The sequence below is a fragment of the Acyrthosiphon pisum genome, chromosome A1 (assembly GCF_005508785.2).
Source record: "Acyrthosiphon pisum isolate AL4f chromosome A1, pea_aphid_22Mar2018_4r6ur, whole genome shotgun sequence".
In the NCBI taxonomy this organism is placed as follows: domain Eukaryota; kingdom Metazoa; phylum Arthropoda; class Insecta; order Hemiptera; family Aphididae; genus Acyrthosiphon; species Acyrthosiphon pisum.
Window position 1 is genome coordinate 112,291,241 of NC_042494.1, and position 27,229 is coordinate 112,318,469.

Genomic DNA, 27,229 nt, shown 5'->3' on the forward strand with positions numbered 1-27,229 from the left:
TATGCTATATATATAATTATATGATCGCAATTTGTATTCAATTGAGTGATGATCATCGGTATTCGGTTTATACTATCTAGGAGCCTTGCGGGAAACCGATCGCAAACCTGTAAAATATGACTTATTGGCACAGCTATTATGTTATTGTGCTGTATAATATTATTATAGCCCATTAATGGTTGATCACTTCACGCGTCGATAATCTCGTTCTAAAACAATTTAGGCTTGCGCGCGGGTGTTGATATAGGACACGTCGACATCACGTCCACGATGGAGATCGACGAGCTATTTGCAACAAAGTCTGATACCAGTGGGACCATTTATGGTGTAGATGTGGTTTTGAAACAACTAAATAGTTATATGTTATACCATTTAAAACACGTATTATATGTAAGAACTAAGAATATAAACAAAAACTGTGAATCATCTACATTAAGGACTGCCTGCCCTCCCACTGTTTGGACAGCAGTGTGGAACTTCTAATTTTTAAACATAAAAAAATCAATTATCGTGCATTGACGTTTAGGTACCAGTAGGCAATATAGCGTTATGGCGCTGAAGCGAAGTGACGCAATAGTGGTGGTTCCTCTTGAAAGGGGAGAAACTAGCGTACGTAAACTTGTTTATTGTATCGACAAAATAGTATTTTGAATATTTAACAGCATAGACATTAAATGTACCTAATACAGTATTACACTGTAGTAGGTATATTATTATTATTATTTTGTTCAATGTGTTATATTTCCAAACATTTTACATAAATTAATCGCCATGAAAATGTTAGCATCTTTCACGCAGAAACACAATAATGGTAAAACTAAATAGGTTGATCATAATAAATGTTTTTGGAACTGAATAGATTATAATACAAACAAATATTATAAGAGGCATTTCTAAACCATTTTTCATTGCTTGAAAAACAAAACTAAAAATGTTATGAATAAGAGTCGAAATTTCTATGGTAAACTTGATATTATCCGTGTCTAACATTATTCAGACTAAGGTGGTTCATTTTAAACTTTATGGTAATGTCAAGTTTACCCATAGATTATGTTAAAACTTAAAATTGCTTTAGTATCCTTAGGTAATAAAATATTATTGGTAGGTACGTAAAATAAAAGAAATACAAATAATGCAATTTTTAACTTAATTTTTTTATACTTAATTATATCTACCAGTAGACAGTAATACACTAATACTTAATGATTAACTTTACTTATTATAATTATTAGATACATCTTCATAAAATTCAAATTATTTAATAGAATAAAGCTTAATAACATGTATTATTTATTATATTGCAACTTATTATTACATATTAAAATATTATGACACCTCGAATTGCATATTATTTAATGTCAGTAGCCTAACACTTACATATATTAGTAATTTGTATCAATTTTTTTTTACATACATAAGAATTTTTTTTTAATAATGAACCTCAGATGTCTTTCATAGTATTTTTTATTATGGAACACATGCATCTGGCGGAGGAAAATCAAATTGATTTTTTATATCTCATTAAGTGAAATAGTACACAAAGTTTAAATTACTTTAAGAAACTACTCGTTCAAATTTTGATTTAAATGCATCAACATTAAAAAAAAAATCATTAAACAAATTAAAATAAACTAGAGTGAATCTTATCCGGAAAAATAAGTTTATATCTGGGACACCATTTAAATGCTATAAAATATCTATGCATTTGAAAATATAAATTAAACTTTTAAGTAGGTATACCAAAAACCAACAAAATTTAAAAATAAATAAAAGGGGTGAGCATGTTTGTGAATCACCCTGTGTATAAAATATGGATGGATTTGTATTCTTTATTTTCTCGTGGTTAACCCGCTAAGGCGCTAAAGCGATTTCGCTTACCGATAACAGTATATAATATATACTATTATCTAACAATTGTTATAATATACAATATTATAAGTACCGCCGCTACAGAAAAGAGTTAATCATTTCTGTGCAACTGTATTGACCTATCTAATTGAAAACAGATACACACTTTATAAACTAGTTTTTTATATTCTAATAATACGCACAAAATCGTTGTTTGATATTGCTGAAATTTTCATCGACGACGATTTATATTATAAAATACCCCATTGTATTATAGCACGTATGAACTTTGAAGAAAAAAATGTATCAGTTTTATAAAAATATATTTATATTTGAAACTATATTATATTATAAAAGTTATATTGGAGTAGACAATTTCAGCAATGACACCTGCTGTTAAAGTTTGTTTACGCCTACGACGACTCTAAAGCGTACCTACTTTTGTTGACTTTTTGTGTGATGACGATATCCTAACGATATAAATGTATCATTATTATTTGAGTTTATGCGAATTCGCTTATTTTTAAATTACTTTAAAAACAATCAACCTAATACTGCATGTTAAATTATAACAATCACAATATAATATATCTTTTCAATATAGGTACCTATTCAAACCATTATCATAAAAAATAAATGCTCATTGTAAAATAATAATATTAAATTATTGGAAATATTAAATTGATTGTGGCATTAGATGTTTTGATCATTGCTATTCTATATTATATTGTTTATATTTTGTTATTATATTGTGTTTTGCTGATAATTAATATAACTCGTCTCTTCCTCGTCAGGAATAAAATTGTAATTTTCCTTAAAATATTATAATATAAAAGTATACAATACGTTGTAAATTCAAGAATTGATGAAACATTTATGATTAAAAACATATTATTTAAAATTTATAAAATATAATATATCATAGTATGGCTACATAAATAACCAATAAAAAGATGAGATATTGTCTTGATATAAAATAAAGTTAAAACAAGAAACCAACATTTAATTTTTATGACAAAAACAAGTATTTTTTCTTCAACAAATTTCTGTTTTTAATTATTTATTGATCTACTATTTAACTCCAAAGACCATAAAACATATATTCTACAACATTGTCATTTGCATTATGTCAATTTTTTGTAAAAATCACTTATATCGGTGATATTCTATTATTTTTCATCTAAAAAAAAAAAAAAAAACTATAATTTGAATATTTGTTTCTACCCTGTTTTATTGTTTAACATGTATTAAACAATACAACGTAGTTATTTAAGTATCCATAATTTTAATTTGTGAACAGTAGATGTTATATAGTTAAATACATGATTTTTCGTTCATGTAAAATATTTAATTGCAGACATTTACAATAATTAATTTACTATAAAGTATGAATATATAACGCACTTTTAAACAACTATTTAATAACTGTTTAGTTTTTAACATCAATTCGATTATAATATTATTATGCATAATTTTAATCAATCGATATACTTACGCCACTATCTCTCTTAAATACAATTATTAAACAAATTAACTCGCATAATATAATAACGCAGTTTACTGTATAATATTTAAATGCAATATGTACATGTGGTATAAAATTATTTCACAAACGAAATATCGTAATTAATTTATCGTTTATTGAACTACAGCTAACCTATATATAGTATACCCTTATGGGCAATAAATTATCGAAACACGAAGATAACAATCAAAAATATTGTATTGCGTGTTTCACAGACGTGTTGATTTCATAGCAATGGATATAACGTGTACAAGTATATTATATTACTTTTCCAGAGATCTAACATAGATAGAATTAAATCAAAAAGTTATTATGTGAATTTATTATTATTATTATTATTATTATTATTATTATTATTATTTGTTTATTTGCATTTTAAATTTAGCTAAATATATTATACAATAAACAATCGTGTACTATAATTTAAAAACTAAATACTAAAAAAGAAACAAAAATCTTTTAAAATAGTTTGTGCACTTCAAAAATATATGTTTAACGCCACTATCCAATATTATAACAATAATTAACAGCTATTATATATAATCAAACGGATGTTTTTATTGAACGGATTCCTCATTCAAGTTATTCCAGTCACGTAATTCACTCGAAACACGTTGAATATTTACTATATTATTAAACTTATATCAATTGCATTGTACAACCTTTAAGTTTTCACAAAAATTGTTTTATTGTAATAAAATATATGAACGCTGTAACAATCAAATTAATAAATAAAAATAAAGCAACATTTTACAAAACTTCAATGAATAAATAAATTTTACATTTCAAGTGAAACAATAATGACATTATTATAATTAATAAACATAAAAATGGTGTACTTTTCGTTCTTCTATAAAACTAATTTGTAGTGGGGTGAAGGGAATTATTAAAACTCATATTATGTCTAAATAATAAATTTATGATACCGATTAAAACATTATAAGTTGTTTTAAAAATGAAGTATAAAAATTATTTTTACAACGGTGTTTTTAGAAATGAATAATACTAAAATATACAAATTTAATATATTCATTCAACTCCAACAAATCAACTAATTAAAAGTCCCTAAACAGTACACACACGACAGTAGAAACTGACCATTTTTCATGAAAAAATAATTTTACGTACATGCTCGAAAAACTAGGTCAATTAGGCACTAGTTATTCCGAAATGCTATTGATCGATCAATTTATGTGTTTAATCAGATTTTAATATCTAAGTAATTGGAGTTTTATTGAAGCGTTACAATATGAGAACATCGTATTTGAAGAGTATATCGTTCGTAAAAAAAGAAGAAAATGGGGAAGCTAATGAGAAAAGTTTGACGGTCTGTATAAACTTTTAATGTATAAGAGAAAAAAATCTTCATGCTCATAATATTGTATACATAAATATTTGTTATTATAAATACAAGAGGCGAATTATAAAGTAATAAATATACTCAGGTCGTAGTTTATTATATTTTTTTATACGCAAATATTATCATTTTTTTTTCAACTTAATTATGTTAGTTAGTTAAACAGCTGCCTAAGTTGTTTAGTTTATATTTTAACCGTTATAGAGATGCTTTTTAATAATACAGAAGTTATGTATCCACATAGTAAGTATAACGGTAAATAATTTAGACACGAAATTTGATAATAATATATTATTTGCCATATAAATTGTATACGTTTTTAAGGACAAACATTACAATTAGCGTAAGTGAAATAAATTATATAAGGTATTGTAAAAGTAACATTTTTAGTTTTACATAATTTTTATTATATTATCTTCTTATTTGTATAAGTATAATAGCTGTCTAGAGATGTGAACTCGGTAGGTACCTATATTTTAAAGGTAAATGTAGGTGTGTACCAATTTTTTGACCAACATAATTGCGTTCTTATTACCTCAATTCTTATCAAGTACTAATAAATATGCATAATAAATTAAGTAACAACATCTCATAAAAAACGCAGTCAATTTTATGAAACAAAAATGGCTTGTAAAATGTACAAAATGCTTATATTTATTTACGTAGGTAAATAATGGATTTTAAATTGCATTGACCTTATTTGTTTAGACTTTTTTAATTTAGAATACTATGTAATAAATTCTACATATAACTGTATTATATAATAATATTAAACAATGTATGGTCTCAACCAGTGGTGTACCAAGAAAGGGGGGGGGAGGGAAAGGGGCAATTCCTATAGTATATATGGCCCATATTTTTAAATTTGTTTTATTGGAATTGTATGTTAATAAAAAACACGTATGATAATATTATGATATCAAATTAATGTATTATGCCAAGTTAAACACACGGAGTCGCAACTGGTAAATAAATTTGTCCAAGACCCGAGACTGTATATGGATGGCTATATTCTATGGAGTAAAATAGGTAAATTGTGGCGAATGGCTATAGAAATTCATATAAATTATTATAATGCAATACGTTATGCATTGTAGTTGTTACTTTTTCTAGAATAAATACGCCGTTTCTAAAGACGTTTTTATGTTGTATAAAGGCTGAAAACTATATATTTTAAATGTATCCTGATGCTCGCATTTCAAAGATGTGATTTCAATGAAATTAAAAATAAATATACTATATGACCTACATTTGGATAATATATTTTTGTCCGCTGTTTAATCGCAATAGGTACGCAGACGAAGTGCATTAAAATCACACGGAAAAATTATGTGTTTGTGCGATGTTCATCTACTTCTTCTATACTATAAGATACGCATATTATATATACGTGTATAATAATATCTTGTTCTCTTTAATTACGTTTATCTCGGCATTCCGCCACATTGTTTCTCACATTTGCCGCACCACTCGTATTATAAATGTCTAGCCTTGTATTCAAATAACGCTTTGCACCCGCGGGAACCTCTTATTCTACCCCAGCCCAATGCAGTTTATAATATACAGAAAACTATCACGACGCAGAACGTCCCAGTGTCATAATCCGGAAAATCACGTTTTTGATATTTAAATAACGGTCGATTTTTTTGAATTGTATATCGTAACCCCGTTATGTCTATGTCGATAAACACAACGCGATTTGTGACGATTCGAAAATTATCGTTGCTATTATAAAAAAGAAAACCGTGTCAAAAATAAAATTAGCTATGTATAGTAGGTACGCAACGCATACGTACGCACTACAATCAACAACTTAAAATCGACACTAAAAAAAACTTACGCTTCTGCTGGTTGGGCCTTGCTATTTAGTAGTTATGTACATTGAATATTGCATATTTATATATATATATAATATATATATATATACACTTATATATCATGCACGAATACAGGTTTTTCTATAAAAGTTTTTCATTTATTCGAATTCGTTATTGCCTCTTGCAAACGAATAATAATAAAAAAAAAATCTAAACGATGCCACTTACATCGTAATATATGAGATTTACTGCATATATTCTTATATATTATATACCTACCATATTGTTATAGAAAGAATATATTTTATCATGTAGATAATAATATATACGTATTTATAGACCACACCCTTATGTGTATATGCGATATTTTCGTAAAATTAAATAATACATTTTATCGCATACGAATGGGCGAATGGAGAATAATGGCATCTGCACGACGACTACGACGACGACGTCACAACGAGTATATAATATGAGATTATTTCCAACATAAATACGGTTCGAATTTCCGGGTAACGCGTAGGAAGCATACGCACACGCTCATACACACCCACACCCACACACACCCACTCACACATCCAGCACATATAGTTCTCGTATGACGTCGTGGGGGGGGGGGGGGGTTGATGGGAATGGTGATGGTTTGTTGTGCGGGGTGGAAGCTGAGCGTTAAGTTTACATACAATATAATGCATAGGTGTAACCAATCAGAAAATCGCACACGAAGGAACGTGGGCCGCAAACGCATACCCATATAATATGATATATTGTATATACGTATAATGCATGCCCATATATTTGTTCTACGTGCACCACGCACGAATCTTCGACGTGTACAAAACCCCGGCATGTACCTTACCCGTAACGCGTGTTATTATAATAATATTGGCACGTGAAATTCGATATAACTCCGAGGTCTTGCCGTGCATTCGTTTCCTCCACCTCGACGAAATTTTAAAAAAATGTAAGACTTACGTTTCCGTCAAAATCGATATTTTGTACCCGGTTCAAAAGTTATTACGGTAACATATCAATGGACTCGTCATAATATAATCACAGTTTATGTAACCATTATTATATGGCTATGTGTAGGACGTACGCATTGTCAAAGGTAACAATAATAATTAGTAATAACGCCCTGTTTACATTTTCTAATATTATAATAAATACAGACATTTTTATGACCAGTAAATTCGTGGTAATAATATGACTGTTGGAAGGATTTTATGTTTATTACTTGCCTAATAAATACGAAGTTACAATAATTAATACACCTGCATGATGGCGTTGCTAGATTTAACATATTTTTATTGTCTTGCTTCTGCACATCAAATAAAATAAAATGAGAAAATATAACATCACAGTTTAAAAATTGGGCAAGTATGAATTATGATACCGGACTAACTGTACAGTAGGTGTCGAGTGAATCTCGTCATTGAGTATAGGTCGTTGCAATGGATGAGTTAAATTTAAACGCAACGATAAATATTAGTATACGAAAAACAATTCTAAGTGGAAATAGTTTGTGGCTCTATAGTACTGAGCACCTATAATTTATAGTCATTATTTTTTTATTATTAATATGGTATAGGCATCATACAGTAAAAGTATAAGTAATATTTAGAACTAACCTTAATACTTTAAATTTTTTTTTGCATATGGTAAAAATGTAATACAACTTACAACAAAATAACTAAAATCGTTAATATTTGTTTAAATATTTAAATTAAATTAAAATTTGAATTTCAAATATTTATCAAAAAAAAGTTGTCTTAAAATGTTTTTTTAGATTTTTAGATATTTATAAGAATTCCAGATTGTATTGGATTTTTAAGTCTTAGCTATAACGTTCAACGTTTTAAACATTTTTAAATACAAAATAATTTGCAAATGTTGGTTATATTATAGTCGAATTTTCTTGGAATTTAAACTTCAAAACCTTATAAATAATTTGTGCACATGTATTTTTAATGATTTGATTTAACTATAAGAACAACATATGTGGGATCTTGTATTACATTTTCAAGCTTTTTGACTTTTTATTTTTAAAATTTTTATCGACATTAGTCAGAAATGTCAAATGCCTAAAAAAAGCTTATAGTTAGTCTAAATCTTTCGAAAATTTTATTGCAAGTGATAATTTATCTAACAGTGAAATGTTTCAAGTTTCTACGATTAATACTCCTTGAATTACATTCACAAAATATAAAACGGTTTAGTGATAAATCATTATTTTATATATGTGAATATACAATTTCGTCAAAATTTAAATTTCCGACATTCGTATAAAAATATTAGTAAAATTACAGTTATCTTTTTTTCCATAATATTCTTGTAAAAAACGTATATAATATATTGTAACCTTATTTTACTTTTGCATACCCTAGGTATGAATATTATAAGTTGTATACGTATTTAACTAAAAGGTAATTTGAACATTTTCGCTATTTTGACAATTTTATAAAATTATCAACACTAATAACAGTAATTAAAAAATATTTTATGTATAGAAAATAGTAATATCAATGTATCAAGTATCTACAATTATTCGTTTTTGAGTAACAATTTTTTTGAGAACTGGTTTTTCGTACGAATTCAAGTTTTTTCTTACCTACCTACCTAATTTATTGTTTTTTTAAGTACAGTGAATTTTTCTTTTATATTTACTAATCCAAATACTAACTTAATTCACTTATTCATAAGAAAATACATTCAAAATTTAATATTGAAAAATTTTTACTCCCAACTCCAAAAGGTGATGACAGATGACAGACACAAAATAAAAATAAGTGTAAAATGAAAATTTAAAATCATGACATTCATCACTCCACTCTGAATTTAAAATTAGGTAAAATAATAATACTTTTACCGGAAATGAATAATTATAGCAAAGTATTACGCGTCACTGTCGTCGTCGTTTATACTTACATCATGGTTACATTTTAATATGAACAACTATATAATGGCATAAACGGGGTAATTTGATAATACTCAGTCTCTTCAAAATTTTTTCAGACATTATTTATTCATATTCACTCTTTTATCAATATTTTGTTGGGCCTATGTCACAATCCAAGTCAATTTAAGCTATTTGCGCACAATTACAATTCGCGATAACAGGAGGAGTCCTAATTTGCGGAAATCGGATGGGAAGGCTTGAGGGGATTAGCCCCCCTAAAATTCCCCTAAACAAGGCTCGAATCCCCCTCTCATATTTATGTTAATAATGTTGGGCCTCCCCTGAATGAATTTCCACCTATGGATGATCCAAGTCACAAAGTTGAAAATATTTTAATAAAGAGCAGTTGATTTATCGGATAAGTCATAAGTGGTGGACGGTGGTTATGATATATGATAATCATAAATTATAATTTTTTCTAGGTTCGCAACTTTCTCATAATATAATTATTCCGCCCGACGATGTCACAAAATATTCAAAAACAATACAAATTATAATATCATTGACCATCGTTAGCATTATCATCGTAATTTTTGCCGTCGCCTTAAGATAAAACCCACCTCGGGAAACCAAAAGCGAAAATAACCAGCTGGGGGGGGGGGGGGTCTATAGGTCCGTCGATCTCCGACCAACGCCTGCTGCTGCTGCTTCAGCTACATCGCAGGTATACCGCCGTATATATAGTCAGCGCAGCAGCGTTGGGGTGCGAGCGAGGGGCGCGCTAAGCGGACGTGGACGAATCGAGGTGGCGGCACCGTTAGCCGAAACGAGTTACGGTCGGGTCGCGAGGTTAGGCGGTTATACACATTACGCACACTCGTGTATATATATATATATATGAGCACAGAGGATTGTACGACCACCGGGTAGGTATATATACACACGCGACGGATGAGCGGCGGTTAGATAAATTACGGGCAGGCAGCGGACGGCGCGCACCGACTGCACCGAGAGGACCGGCGAAGAGACGTCCGGGCGGCGGCGGGGACGACGGCTGCGGCCGAGTTTCCGCCGCGGAGAAATCGTTAAGGACCTCTTTGTGCTTAAACGTGTGCGTGTGTGTGCGTGTATATGTATGTGTGTGTGTGTGCGCGTGTGTGTGTGTGTGTCTACGTGTATGTGCGTGTGCGTGTGTGAGCGTGCGGGCACGCGATATAATGGAACTCGACGCTACGAGATTCACGTCACCGCCACGCAAAAGCTCGTCCCGGCGGACATGGTCGTCGCCGTCGCCACTAGGTTTTTTATTTTCATTATTATTATTTTTTTTTTAATAAAAACCAATTTATCTCGCACGTACACCTCTTAATTTGTTATATACGTGAAGCTATGGCTTTTTAGCGCGAAAATGAGTTTGAATTTTTTATTTATTATTTTTATTTGGTTGGCGACGAATTCTACACCACTAATAGATTCCGTGAAATGTTCGCCAAGTGAAATTTAATCGAATCTTAGCGGAGGAGCTAAATTTTTTTTAAATTAAGTTTACGTGTGAATGGCAAATCATTTCGGATAACCACATCCCTCTCTCGATGTCTTAGATATTTTTGTCTCCGTCATCATAAATATTACCTGTCGTACCGTAATCAATAATGCACAACAATAATTATATTATATAACATAGCATGTCGAACAATAATAATAATATGTGACAATAAAACACTCGTCTACGGTGAATTTTTTTTAGGTCCTTGAGAATTATTTGAAAGGCGTATTTCGCCATTATTCCAATGTCTGTTGTTTAATCTCAACCTTTATGCTTATATAATGTTGTCCATGCGCTCATAACATGTCAAACGGTCGGATCTGTCGAACCTGAACAATAACAATGCATAATATAATATTATTATTACCGTCGAAAGTCGTTTATAAGGTTCGCAAGTTTTATGAACTACGCGATATCATATTATAAAAGAATCAAATTAACCACGAATTGATTCAACGGAAGAGAATATTATTATCAACTCTACCGGGAACACGCCGCTGTTTAATATGTGTACGACGAGCACTAAATTTTAGTGTTTTAGTTTTAGTTTGGTACCAACAATTGTGCGCACACACAGACATGACTGTAATATGAGGTTAAACAAACTTCGTACCGAGAACCGAATTTCTGACGTTTATAATTCACAATTAAATATTCACCTGCGCCCGTTGAACGCGCGTATAATGCTTGATAACTCTAGCTGACAGTCGTAGTTATTATTACACGCACAGCGAACTTGACCTATATAATATTAAGGTGATTACGAATTATTATAAGTATCAATCGCGTACAACGACTTGGGCCAAACACCGTATACACATTGCGTCATGTTACTGTGACAAAATTATGTAACAGCTAACATTCATAGGTACAGTAATATAGTATCCGTTTGGTTTCGTCGATAAAATATATTACTCTGTTCAAACCAGACTGCATACTATACATTATAATATCGTCCCCCATTGGTTTCTTAAAGTTATATATGAAATACAGGTAAACCGTAGTAATTGCATTATACTTTATAATTTACAGGTGAATGATTTCATCAACCCTGCGCTAACTCTTATACAAATAAATTGTATTATTTTTATAAGTTAATTTTACCTGATGTAATTATGATAATATTATAGGCACTGTCAAGAATAATTATTGGCGATAATTACAATGACTGTTCTACATAAGAATTTATATTATTTCATGCCCAAACATTTTTGAATATGCTTAATAAAACATGTATGCAATTAAACAAACGTTTCTAAAAATATGAATATTGACTAAGCGTCTAAGCACTATGGTTAATGGTCCTCGTGTTCTTTAGGTAATGTGATAATAAAGGGTAGCGTAATACGCGTACCTCTAAAAATTAACACTGTGGAAAAAAATAAAAAATTGCACCTAGGTGGAGTTCCTTATTCATATTATGTATCTATTCACGTGTACATAATAAAAGTGCAGTATGGTCATTCGTAATAATTCCCCTTTGATACAGTTAGTTGAAAACAATTAAAGTTAAAAAAGCATCTACTATAACGTACCTACGTTTCATTTCTATGACATTTAATCCATAGATAAAAACAAAAGATACGATTTAAATAGAAGAATTGGGGTTTTATGTTGTTGGTTTTATGATTATTGCTATTATTATTATTATTTACAGTAAACACATGTTTTTTTCGATGCTTTATTTTTGACAATTTACTTGCAGTAACCGATTTGTTTACTTTTAGGTCGATGATGGCAATAGTTTTTATATCTGTACTTCTTATATATTTTTATTTTTGTTTAAAATATAATAGCTCTTTCTGACATAGTTCAGTTTAATTTAATTTCATCCCATCATTATCATTTATGGATATATTTCCTCAGCATGTAATTAAATGTAACTGAAAAAAAAAAAAAAAACATTTCATCCATAATTTATTTACGCTAGAGAATCGTAAACAACTGTTAGTTGTCTTTTAACCTCTTTACCAAGTCCAGTACTATATACTGTATAAAGAAGACATGTATTTTCATATTGATATTAAATGTACCTTTATTATTTTTATCAAGACCCACTTTAAATGCATTAAATACATTTAAGAGACCTATGCATTGTAAGGTTACAACGTTTTAATTGTTCTGTATATTATAATATTATATATATATACTAATATTTTTTTGTTTTTGCTTGCTGGTGGTTAAACTATATATAGCCTGTAAAATGTATTATACCCCCTGTCGTAGGAAACTCGAAATAAAAACTCACTGAATTGTGGCTCGGGTACGGCACCGCTGCCACTTTATATAGGTATATATAAATATATATATATTATATTGGGTTGGCATATGATGGCCAAAAAGTGAACCTCTACCGCGTCTGCAATGATGAATGATGGTGAAGAGTTATTTAAATAAGCCCCGGTCCGCACTTAATCACTGCCGACGCGGCATTTGCAAAAACGACATGCGTGGCGATGAGGGACGAAATCGGTAGGAGAGTATACAGTGAGAGAGATAAAGTTCGAGAGAGGGAGAGAGAGAGAGAGAGAGAGAGAGAGAGAGAGAGAGAGGCGAGAGACAGAGCGAGAGAGAGAAAAAAGGTAAATAACCTGATGAAAAAGGGACCGGACACGGGGGCCTTGAATTAATTTCCGGACTATACTCTCGTACTACGCGTATATACTGCGGGGAATGTGAAAAAATAAAACATACAATTCTTTGTTATTAACAAAAACACACACACGCACACACAAACATGCACATTTATATATTATGTATGTGTGTTGTGTTTTTATACATCGTGTTTTTCTTTTTTTTCTTCTCTCCGACGTGTGTTCCTGCCCGTTACCACTATTGTGGCCACTAACCGCAAGATTTATCTGGTTGTGTCAAAAGGTACACAATATATATAATATAATATGCGAGAGAATGATAAAGAGAGAGAGAGAGAGAGAGAGACCCAAAAGAACGCGATTCTATACAACGTTAAAAATATATTCAAGGAACTCGGTACCTTAATTGGGCTTGAAATCAAAGAGAAAAATACCCGTATAGTAAGAAACAACACACTCACGTTTTTACAGAATTAAATTTTAGTTTTATTTAATTTAGTTTTTGAGAAAAAAACGTATCACGTAGAATGATTTTTAAATTTGTTTTGTTTTGTTTTTTTGTATCGTAACGTTTTGTAATGTTCCAAGCATCACTAAAGTCCAAAACCAACATTAATTTTATATTAATAGATTAATAATATTTATAATTATAGATAATCCGATAGAACGAGTTATTGCATGGAGATCAAACGCGATAAAATCAACACAATGTAATATTTTAATTGTTTTTAGGTATAACCTGTAATTTATAATAAGACATTTCATATTTTAGTGGGGGGAGGGTATAAAGGAGGGTATAAAAAGGTATATAAATGTTTTTTAAAAACGTTTGCTCATAGAATAATAGACATATTACCTGTCTTTGACTTATTAGAATTAATACATAATGGTATCGTTTTCCATTTTGCTTCGGTTGAAATTTATAATACAACACAATTAAAATGAATAATTGTATGATTTTCCATTTCTTCCATTTCTGTCCATATTTTTCATTTATACACAAAAAAAAATGAAGACGGATTCGACGAATGCTTAAACAGATTCAATAGTGCTGGTGGTAAAAATCAAATATTGATAAGATTGGTATTCGTTTTTATATATTTAAATCAAATATATATGTCCAGAATTAAAAAAGCAAATCATAAATTAGTTATTGTAATTGTGTTCAAAATTATTGAGTAAATTTTAAAATTTGTTTTTTTTTTAATGTATTTGTAAAAAACTGCATATTATGCCATATTTTTACTAATGAGTAATGATAATAGTAATTTGTATGTAACCAATAGTATAAATTTAAATTAACAAAAAAAATATTTTTATTTCGTGAGCCAAGTATACATTTATAGTATAAATAAATTTATGTGTGAGCCATAAAGAAGCCAATAGGGTTGAAAAAATAAGCTGTAAATCCCTCCGAGTCTCAAGGAATCTATTGATATAACTTTTATTGAATACGGACTAGTAGTTTTTGAATCTATAAAGAACAAACAAAGAAACCTTCATTTTTATATACATAATATAGAAGATAAAAATCCAAAAGGGGGGTAGAGGTGAACACCTAAAACTCCCGTGTTTACGCGACTGGCTATAATATACGCTTTGGAAGAAACTAATTACGTATTAAATGAATAATATACTATACATCGTGAGTAATACGATTGACGTAACTTGGGAGGGATAGTCACAAATATATGTATTATATATATATATACATATATACATATATATATATATATATTATATACATAATTTATTGCCTGACCTTGGATATGTATATAAAAATACTCTCAAGGTGGATGCGCCTCGCGTATTAGAGGCCAACAACACTAAAACGTGTACTGTTTATGAATGACTTTTTACGTAGACTGACAGGTCGACCCACATCGATAAACATACTTACTAAATAAGCGCACAGGACCTCCTCGTGTAGAGCACATGGATGATTTCCAGACGTATATATTTTATAAATTGTTATTACGCCCGAACCTGATGTTGGTCAATTAATTTATTGATCTATATTCACTGAAGGATTGGCCAATAAGTAACTCCAACCGAAGTCCAGTGCGATAACTCAATTATACAATTAAAAGGCACTTGAATTGTTTTATAAATAGACCTTAGGAAATTAACCAGAGTTCGATGTGTAATTACAATATTAAACGCACGAATGTACTATGTAATATTTAAACTTTTTCATGATTTACGGTGATTTTGTAGAGTTGTCTCTGATGTGATTAATTCAACATAAAAATAGACACAATATTGATCATAATATTTAAAAAATGTTATATACTTTAAAAGTCAGATACTTATATTTTTGAAATAGATATAGTTGCAGTAATTAATATTTAATTTATAATATTTTATGTCTATATTAATTACTTACAGATGAAATACTATTATTAACTTACGGATTATTATATTTTATAGAAATAAAATAAAATAAACACCCAATTTGTACTTAACAGTCAATATTATGTAAAAAATAAAAATAATTCATCACGTCTATAGCCCCCATAATATTTGTCTTATTTTTCTTGAACCTCATAAGATTCTTTTCATAACGATATGAATATTTCAATAGTAGGCACTTACAATGATTATAAACGATCACACGGCGCTCTGTATAGGCTATTTAGCTACACCACTGCCGTAGGGCCATGTTTCCGTCATCTTTATAATATTAATTAATGAGTTATTTTACTTAAGTGTGATTTGTCTACTGGAAACTTATCCTAACTTTTACTTTATTTAAGTATTTACTTTACTTTATTTCCTTTCAAACTATAGGTGTTTAAACTGGACATTTTTGAATTTCTAAATACAAAATAATTTGGAGGTTTCTGTAATTTTCGAATTTTGTTTACAAATATTTGTTGAAATTGAACTTCCAATACCGTAAAAAAATATGGCTACAATGTATTTTTACGTTTCAGAATAATACTAATGAGTTATCGTGTTTTAAATTGTCAAGGTTATTTTACTGATAAACAATTTAATTAGGAAATTCCAAATATCTATAAGTAGTTAAATAAGAACCAAAATACTTTTGAAATTATGTCACGTCAAGAAAATGCAGATATTATGGTATTCGGTAAAAATGTCAAGTCTCTTCCAATATTTCTTTCTGAGTGACAACAAAAAACAAAATCGATATGGTCGAAAACTGGCGTACGTGCGTACATATTGCCGTCTTGTCACGATACTTTCGTTAGTTTTTCCAATTGTTTAATAAAAGTGCTGGGATTTTTGACTTCCAATGTGTTAAAGTTTATCAACCGCAATTCTATTATAATAGCCACCATATCGATGTCGACAATTGTAGTGAATCTTAGCTTCAAAACCAATACGATCCGTTCAGAAACTATACATAATTTGCATCGTTCAACATATTATATATTATTATCGTTGAAATATTTAGAAATGAAAATTGCACTAGAAATATTCCAAACTCGTAACCCTAATATGATAATTTTACACGTACGCGCGTGCATACGCCATTGGATTTTTTTCGTAAAATATGATAGTATTCAGCCGTACCCTTGGTAGATACACACATGCCAGCCGCAAATAATATATTATAATATACCTACGCGTATGTATAGGTACATATTATTATAATACACAGTGTATATACCTACAGCGGGGTTCGTGTACGATATTACGAGGTCCCGATAACAATAATATAAAATATTTAATTCGCTGTCGATCAGAACGTAAAATAAAATAGCTGCTGCTGGATAAAGCGAACGAACCCGCGTCCATTCGTTATTGTAGTATATTATAAATGCATTCATATACTGATATAGGTCGGTATGCTGAACAGAAACATATTATGTTCATGATGTCCATGTATGTTAATATTATTATTATGTGAAATAATACACAATAGTCTCTAGTTATTGCGATTTATTTGTCTTATCGCGATTCGGCGATCGGTATTAATTATATACCTTACACGCGTCGTATTATTGATTTATGAAAATGCACACGAAATAGTGATTCGAGCATTTTCAATTATTAGTTAAACAGTTTTAGACGTCGTCGATGACAAACTTTAAACAAAATTATAAATCGTTGTTGCTCTAATTATATATATATATATATATATATAAAAAACGAAACGTACTTACGTAAATATTATATTTTATAAGATTTCAAAAACAGTTTTATCCAATTGGCTTTTTTTTAATTCTGACCTTGTATTGGAATACTATATTTGTATAATGTTATGTATTATATAGATACTTTAATATTTTTTAATGCTAATAATTTAATATTTTCATAATTTCATTACCATTTCACAGTGCGAAAGACTTAACAAATAAGATTCACAGAATTATCTGGGCACTTCATAGTCTACTGCATTTAAAAAAGGTTATTAAATATATTGCGACTCACAATTTCTTTTTTTATACACATTTAAATTTTGAAAAATCTCTGAAACTATTATCATAAATTGAGTAGTGTCCAAAATAGTTTTTACTTTACAAGATCACAACTATAATTCTCGGAAACTCTTCATAAATTATTCTTATATTATCCATGGATATCTTTGCATACAATATTATTATTATTATTTATTCATTTAAATAAAAGTATTTTACACCACATACATTTTGAAACACTTTTCCTTGTAGGCACCGAGTAACACGAAAACTGAAAAGGCATAGAATCTCTAATGTATACAATATAACAGAAAGTTATCAGTAATTTAGTGTTGATACGAATGCATTATATAGTATTTGAACAATTTCAAAAAATAAAATATAAAGCAGGAGAAAATTACAATGTTTGCAATGTTTTTTATCCATGGTCAAATTTAATTTCCACAGCGTTCAAATTCAATCAATTGCAATATAATATTTTATTTTTCCACGTGAACAGAATCATTTATCAAAACTAACCAATACAAATCTTAAGTCACCGACATTACCCGATATGCATGAAATATTTTAATACGTATTTTATTATCGTGCCACTGCGAGTGAGGATCAAAAGAGAGAAAGGGTGACTGCCATTTACGTGCGGCCATTCACTGTATCTGTTGCTTTCTAAATGGATCTACCCCCACGGTAGTAAGATTCGATAGCATAATGCCCACCTCGTCCAATTGCGAATATCGACGGAATATGTTGTAAAGCTAACCAACTATTGTCCGTGTGGCAACTTTTATTTTTATTTTCACCAACTTAATTTCTGAACTATAGTCGACATAATATAAAGCAACTGTATATACATTTCTTTTATTTATCTCACCACGCTCATCTCTTTCCCCATATACCTACGTCCTACACACATATATATACGTTACATACGCACACATACATACACACGTCCACATGCACACACATATCGGAGCCCGTCAGGCACAATAGATGAGCTTTTTGAATTGAAAAAGAGACGGGAACAGATAGACCATCTTTCGTATTGGTCTTATACCGGCGTATTTCGTCTGGTCTTTTGTTCGCTTCATAAGCCACCCCGTATATAACATAATATATATATGAGGTTATTGAGAAGACACTATATTATATATTATATATGTGAAGTTTTGGTCTAAGAAATACGTAGTATATACTATATAATATATATATGCATAGAGAAAGACGACAGATGACGGTTAGATAATATATTATTATTATTATTATTATTATTATTCTAGAAGGGTTTTTTTTATGAATATTATTATTAATATATTTTTTGTATTTACCTTGGAAAAATATATTGGGTCATACATAATGTATCAAGAAGTAAAAAATGAATGAAATTACATACGCGAATATAATGATCAGTTTGCGACCATCAGTCCTGTTCGGTGTTAATTTAAGTAACATTCTATAGCAAGCTGTCATGTTCAGTAAAAATTGAAAACAATTATTGTGCATGACTCGGTTCCAGTTTAAATTTAAATTGTCATGTTTCATCTGAAATGTAATTATTATGCTTCCACCAGGGTTATTATTATTATTTTGGTAGAAATCTACCAACTGAAAACTCGAGTTAATTGTTTCAATTTAAAACTGTAGGTAATAAAAACAACTTTGACAGGAAATATGTATTTGTAAAATATACGACGGCTGTTAACTGAAGCAACTAGAAAGATTATTTTATTTTAGAGAATTATGTAATTATTTTTACTCAATAAACTACGTGATTAAGTACAGCAAGATATAGTTTAGTCTAACCTGTAGGCTATATAAAATATATTGATTTAAAAACCCACTTTGCAGAATAATATTTTAAAACCTTGATTCTTCAATACAGAGTAATAATAGAGAGAGTACTATAAATAAATAGCTGAAAAACATTTAAAACTGTGTATTTATTTGTTATGAAAAAATAAACGATACAACTCCACTGAAACGAAAGATAAATAACATTTATCGAATTATATTCAACTCTAAACAAGGAAATAAAATTAAAAAATGTATTTACTTCAAATATACTTTAGGATAAATTCTGTTTGTTTTGTAGTTGAGTGGTTAACTGAGCTCTTAACTGAGGTCAGTCTAAGAAATATAATATCGTTATGGTTCTATAGTTTTAGATTTAACGGTTTACATTTTATCCAATATTAGTACGTCGCAATAACGTTATATAGCTTAGTAGTTGGGTATTTATATTGATTTATTAACCCAGATAAGTCATTATAATTTATTTTATATTGAATATATATTTATAATTAATGCACGATTAGAAGTGTTTAAATATGGCTTACATTGTTTTTCAATAAAACGTACATTGTTCATATTGTTTGGAAGTTGAAACACATTATAATAGTTGGGATTAAATCATTTTAATTAATTGTTTTCATGATTTTTTGTTGCGCGAGAACAAAACACCATTTTTTACGGTGAGTCCAAAAACAATAATTTTAATTCAATTACTATTTTTTTTTTATCGTATTAGGATATTAAAATAAAAGAAAGGTCGTATGAAATTGGTCATAAAAAAAACCATAGTACTTAAATATTAGTGTTATTATGATAATGTATAATTTGAAAAACTATATCCCCGTTAAGTCTTTTACTCACAACGCATATATTATCATTATGTATTTGAGGCGTGTCTAAAATATCCATGCTTCCACCTGAGATGGCTTGTCACCATTGGAAAGGACTATAAATATATATAACGTATACCTATATACGCATTTCTTATATAGGAAAGCCTGGTTGCTAGGCGAGCACGTTAACCAGTAAATGTATATTTATATATATACGAATATACATGTATATATTATTATCTAGTATATACGTATTCTACGCACGACATGACACACCCGCTGGAAATAATATGCCACCTGACCCCCATTTGGTTAATGAAAACACATTTCCGGAAACTATCGATTTGTTCTTCAACAGGCCGTCAAAATATTTATTCGCCACTCTATGAAACGTGGATAGGTATATCTATATACACGGATATTATATTATAGCACGAGGACATAATCATTATAATATTACAATGTTATGAAACGAACGAAATAATAGTTAATGGAAAATGTTAAACGCATAATAATTACTGTTATTCGACCATTGTACAGTGACGGGGACGCCTTAAAAATACGAATTTCGTAATTATTCAATTACATTTTTTCTAAAAATATTCTTTTTTTATGACTTAGCATTTTTAAATAATAAGTAAGTGTTAAAAGTAATATTTTGAATATATTTGACACTACAACATTGCAAGAAAGAAATCTAAATCATAATATTTCACAATTTTACTCAATAATATAACAATATTGTAAATATTAAAAAAAAAAAAAATTTTAAATGTTGCATAGTTATATACCAAAAAAACAGTAAATATTATTTATTGTAATAAAATTAGATATTAGATACATTTAATTTTTATAAATTTGTAAAAAATGAATGGCTTAAAAATATACATTTATTTTAAAAATGTTTCAAATTAAAAAAAAACGCATGAAAAATATAATTTAATTGATTTTGCTAAATTATCTGCAATCATAAGCCTTTATACAAAGGATAATAGTCCTGAAAAATGGTTTTACAAAAATATAAAATAGATGAAATAATCGATCTATGATTTATTATACTTGGACCATTTTTACAAATTATTAATGCACATAGATATTAATCACTAACATTTTAAAATCACCATATCCATGGGAACCTATTATCGTTACTACACAATGTAAAATTACTCAAACCATATTCGTTTGAATTTTGATTTTGATACGTGGCCGTTCATTGAAAATGTATTCACTAAATACAATAGAAAAGAGGAAAAAGTTCTCGTTTGAGTACAGAAATTTGTAGCTACACAGGAAACTCCTTAAGTAGTAAATATAAACCTTAAGAAAATTAAAATATGGTCTTTAAGAATATTTTAAAACTCCAAACATCAGATTTTGAATAACTGCATCATAGAAGAAAAAGACGTAAGAGCATGCTTGGTGAATCACACTCTCATATAGTATATTGTTATGATGTAAACACGTTTTAAATAACTTTTTTTAATAATCTATCTTTTAATAACTCTTGAGTTTTTTTAGAAAACAATTTTGAATATTACAATTTCAAATGTAAAGAGTACTAAAGACAAACAAGAAACAATTATTTTAGTTTTATAAAACTCATTTGAAGATACATTTACCTAATTAAAGCCGCTGAATGCGACAAAGGTTCATTTCGTTCACGATAAAGGTATAATGTTATATGGCTTCAACTGTACACTCTCCCGAAACTTCAATTAATTAATATAAACTTTGGATTCGGAGAGTTATGTCTATGTGAAACGCAAAATATTTCATATGATTACATAATATCTTAAGTTATAACAGAACAGAAATCTAATTTATATTGTTTTAAATATAAAGTTTCAGGCCCATTTATGTATTATTTTGTTTTGAAATTCAAATATTAAAAAAATGTAGCATACATATAAAAATGCATGTGGACAACAAGACTAGAATGTACAGGTGACATCTAGCAATACCGTGTTTAATATAGGATACGTGAAAGAAAGTCCTTGTTGTGATGTAATGACAGTTAAGATCCATATTCTTGGCAACGGCCGTATTATATATTATATTAGGGTCTAAGGTAGGTACTATAGAAAATGGTGGTCGTAAATATTATTTTTCTGCACGTAAGGGCACGTTTTATGGAGTTCTATAATAATATCATGTATAATATAAAAATTGACTGAGACTATAATACAGGGGGAAAAATACTGTTTGATATGAAATAAATTCAGGGAACTATTTTTATTTTTTGTGTGTATAATAATGTATAATAGCATACACATTTAATGAAATAGATTTTACTATATTAATTTCATTTATAAATCCAAATAATCAAATAAAAACATATCGATATGTAATTAAATTATGATATATAAAATACAAGAGAAATATCAAACACTATGTCAATATTATATAATATATATTGTTACTTTATACGACAAACTGAAGTATATTATATTTTATACCAACAAAATTATATTTTTAAAATAATCATATTAATATACATTTATACAAAATATTAAAAATCCAATTATACCTGGTGCTAGTGAGTACGATGTGCTTATAAAAATAAGATAAATTGAATGGCCTTAGCTTCCGAAGTTGTACTTGATCATCAATAAAAAAAAATACGTTTATAAATTGTTCGCTAAAACATGATTGTAAAGAATATTTCAATTATTTTGTTCTAGAATAGAATTTATGTTTATATTTTATTTCTTTATAAGTAAAAAACTATTGTTATACAGAACTGAATAATATAAAAGTTTTTAGCAATACGAACCACACTTTACATAATGTTGGATAATCTATTATCCAGAGTGTACTTAGAAATAATAAACGACATCAGCTGTATAGTTTTACTTAACATAAATTAATGTCCAATGTAAGTTTTAGGGAAAATATAATTAAATCATCAAATAAATGTATAATTTGAGAACCACTACATAAATAATCAAGCACGACATTGTTTATTGGCTCTTGCTTCGATATATATTATAGGTACATATATAGCTGTATATTATGTTTAGGCCATTTATTATTTTATTGATATCCATGATTTATTACCACTGTGCCTTATTTATTAAGTGTTCCAAAACAGTTTACACTATTTTGTTTTTTTTTTTTTTAAACCATTGAGCATTAATAAAATCAATTAATTAATATTAAAGTGAAACACATTACTCTTTAAGTCATGTTCATATATTATTCAAACAAAACGAGTATGATAATCATTGTATACATTTTTTATTGTTAGTAATACGAAAAAAAAATAATAAAGAAACTATATTGTACATGAAATCTATAGTTTTGAAGTATACCTATAATTTATTGTGTAACTATTAATGAAATATCTGTACAGGTCAATGAGATGAAACATAAAAACATATAGGCAGTATTAAAACTGACCGTTTGTAATGAAGAATTATCTATTAATAAAAGTTATTTTTACCTAATTAAGTGTTTACAGTTTAAATGCGATATAACATAAGAATATAATATAAAATCTAATAAGTATATAATTATTGATAAGTGAGATGTTTATTTATTTTTTTATAAAATAACTGGGTATACCCATCTGAAAATAATATACATCAAATAAGACTCAAATACGCAATGGACTATTTTGATTCATGCATTTTAGGTAAATTGTTAAATATTAGGAATATTTTTTTTTTAAATATAAGAAAAAAAGTTTTAGTTATGAGTAGGTAAGAGTAGTAAGAATAAAATTTAAAATAATCAATACTTTTTACATCGCAGTAGAATGCAGTATATATATTTTTTCTGTCCCAAGCCTTCGAAAACATAAGCATAACATGAATGATGACGAAGTGCAAAACGAATGTAGCATATCAACGGTATATATTATTATGCGTATCTACTTATAAAAATACCATAATATATAATATATATATATGTATATATTTTTTTTTACTTTACTTTATTCTTTGGAGCATATCATATTATCCATAATTGATACTAATATATTTTCCATTTACATCTTGAATATAAAATGAACTATTTTAAATTAATTTAAGCCACACGGAACTATTATATGTAATTATCATATCGCAAAGTAAAACTTTCTATTACCTTAATTTGTAATTAAAACATCCGGATCGAAGGCGGCGGATAAAAAGGGTTAGTACACCAATTTTAACTCTCTTGAATTCCTAAAAGGAAGTTGAAAGGATATGTTCAGGAAATCAGTTCATTTATAAACAGGAGAAAAGAGTTTTTTTGACACCACCGAAATGGATCGGAGATAAACGAAATGGCCTTTTATATACGTCCTTTACTTACCCGTTCCTCCCCCCCTGTTTCCTTCTCACTCTCTCTCTCTCTATCTCTCTCACTCTCTCTCTCTATCTATCTCACCCATTTATACGGCTCGCATTCCTATATTCCCCTATCCACGCCATCGAGGTCACTGGAATCTTGACGGATTCGTTGTTGTAGGTCTGGAAGAAAAACAGCGCACAGCTATAAGGAAGCAATCGGACAGCCGCGGTGTCGGTGGTTCTAGATTGACCGCGTAATGGATGGGAACCGACTGTTTTGAAATTGATGGGTTCTCTCTGACCAATGTCCCCTGCCCACCCAAGGTTTTCGGGATAAAAATCTACGACCATTTTTTCTACCCTACCCGTACGCACAATCGCGTAAGTATACGCGATTATATACACAGTTATAAATACAGCTAGAGCGCGTTTACCTCATCTTCGCCGACCTTCGTGTACGAGGTTGCGCAGTCCTCGCACACCTTGAACTTGCACCCGAAGCACACGCGCGAGTAGTCGCCTTCTTTGAAGCTTTTCAAACAAACTCGGCAGCCACCAGACCGGCACGCTGGTTGTTTGGCCATCTCTGGTTTGGATCTGAAATGTGAAATACGCAGATATTAATAAATAATAACAATAATAATATATAATAATCTATATGTAGGTACGCGAGTATAATCATACGAGTATATTATTAAACTCGTATTATTTCTGGTTCGTATTGGTAAAACAAAATAATAAATACTCAATTAACATAAGAAGATTAAAAATCGTTAAACATTGATTTGTTATATAATATTATGTTGTTTACAATCTAATATTAATTAAGAGTGGATACTTATATTATATTTTAGACTTGTAACTTGTAAGGACGTTGATATAAGTCCATAACAACTGTTAGCTCATTATATGATTATTATTATTTATTGTTAATATTCAGTATACTGCGTATAAGTACACGTACTTAAATTCAATAAACATATTAAAAAATAATAATAATTTTATTAATTTGAAATATAGTAAGTGCAGTAAAATATATTTTGGCAATACAAATATAATATTATAATGTAGGATACAATTAACGATATGCAATTCTGCATAGGTGATATCAGACCTTTCATCGTGCATATATAAATAATTTCATTGGTTATTTAAAAAAAAAAAATCAGTGAAAACTTTATTAAATATTAGATTCTGAGTGGAACGATGAATGTATTGATTTTACAATGATGTGTGTTTTTTTTTTTTTATTTTTTTTTTTGTGTCTGTCATCACCTTTTAGGACAGTAAAAGTGCTTGGATTTTCGTCAACAGTATCTTTTCTGATAGGAAAGTGAATCTAGTTGGTACTTTGGGGGGTCAAAAGTAAAATTTTTCCAATAGTTTTCAAAAGCGCCGTGAAAAACAAAAGAAAAATTAAGGAAAAACGGGAATTTTTATGCAAAATTGATGAGAAAATTGATTTTGGTTTTTGGTTTAACTTTAAAACGAATGACTGTAGATACATGAAATTTTCACTGGTTGTTTATATTTCCATTTTCTATACATGATACAATTTTCAAAATATTTTGATTTGTTTTGAGCTGTTTACGGACAATTTCAGTTTCCAATTTAATTAGTTTTTTGTTCTATGAATGTCAATAAAACTTTATTTGTTGAGTAAAAATACTTGAAAATTTAATACAAGGCTCCTACTATATTGCTACAATGACATTTGAAAAATNTTAAAAATCCTTAGTCACAGTTCTTTTTTATTGGCATTTAAAGTTCAAAAGTTGACAAAATATGTAAAAATCACGAAAATTAGCAAATTATTTTGAGTTAAGAATTCGTAAAAATTTTTCTTTTTAAATCTAAGATTTGACAATGTGACACAAGATTCCTCATAACATTGTCTATCTCTATAAAAAAAAAATTTAAACAAGAAAGTCAAATTAAACTTTTATGAGCGTTTGAAATTCATATTTTTACAACATTTGATATTCGCTCGATTTCTCATGTGAAGATTTTCTTATTTTATTGTAATTAAAAACGAATGACAAATTTTAACAATTTGTAATTTATATGTTAAAAATGTAGGACGTAGGTATGCATTTAATGTTTTAATTTTGAATTATGGCAAATTATATTCATTTCACTACAGTGATGGTAGTGTTTATTTTGATAAATATTTTAGAATTCCACCTTCGAAGACTTGAAGTTCAATCCCAAGGTTATTAAAATCTAACTTTAAATATCTGAATATACTTACAAAATCTAAAATTGTTTCAGTTCGTGGAAGTTGAATACTAAACGTAACCGATTGATAAATTATGTAAGTATGAAAGTATGAAATAATATATGTCCTAGGGGTAGTGAAG

General features: G+C 28.8%; 1 protein-coding gene across 2 annotated transcripts in view; it reads right to left on the reverse strand.

The window, feature by feature from the left end:
• The window catches only part of LOC100167273 (regulating synaptic membrane exocytosis protein 1), a 203,275-nt gene that overhangs the window by 58,019 nt on the left and 118,027 nt on the right, over window positions 1–27,229 (reverse strand). For both annotated transcript variants that reach the window (XM_029488061.1, XM_029488060.1), the window contains exon 5: window positions 25,304–25,466. In XM_029488061.1, the coding sequence (XP_029343921.1) occupies window positions 25,304–25,466 (163 nt within the window). The remainder of the gene's footprint in view (window positions 1–25,303; window positions 25,467–27,229) is intronic.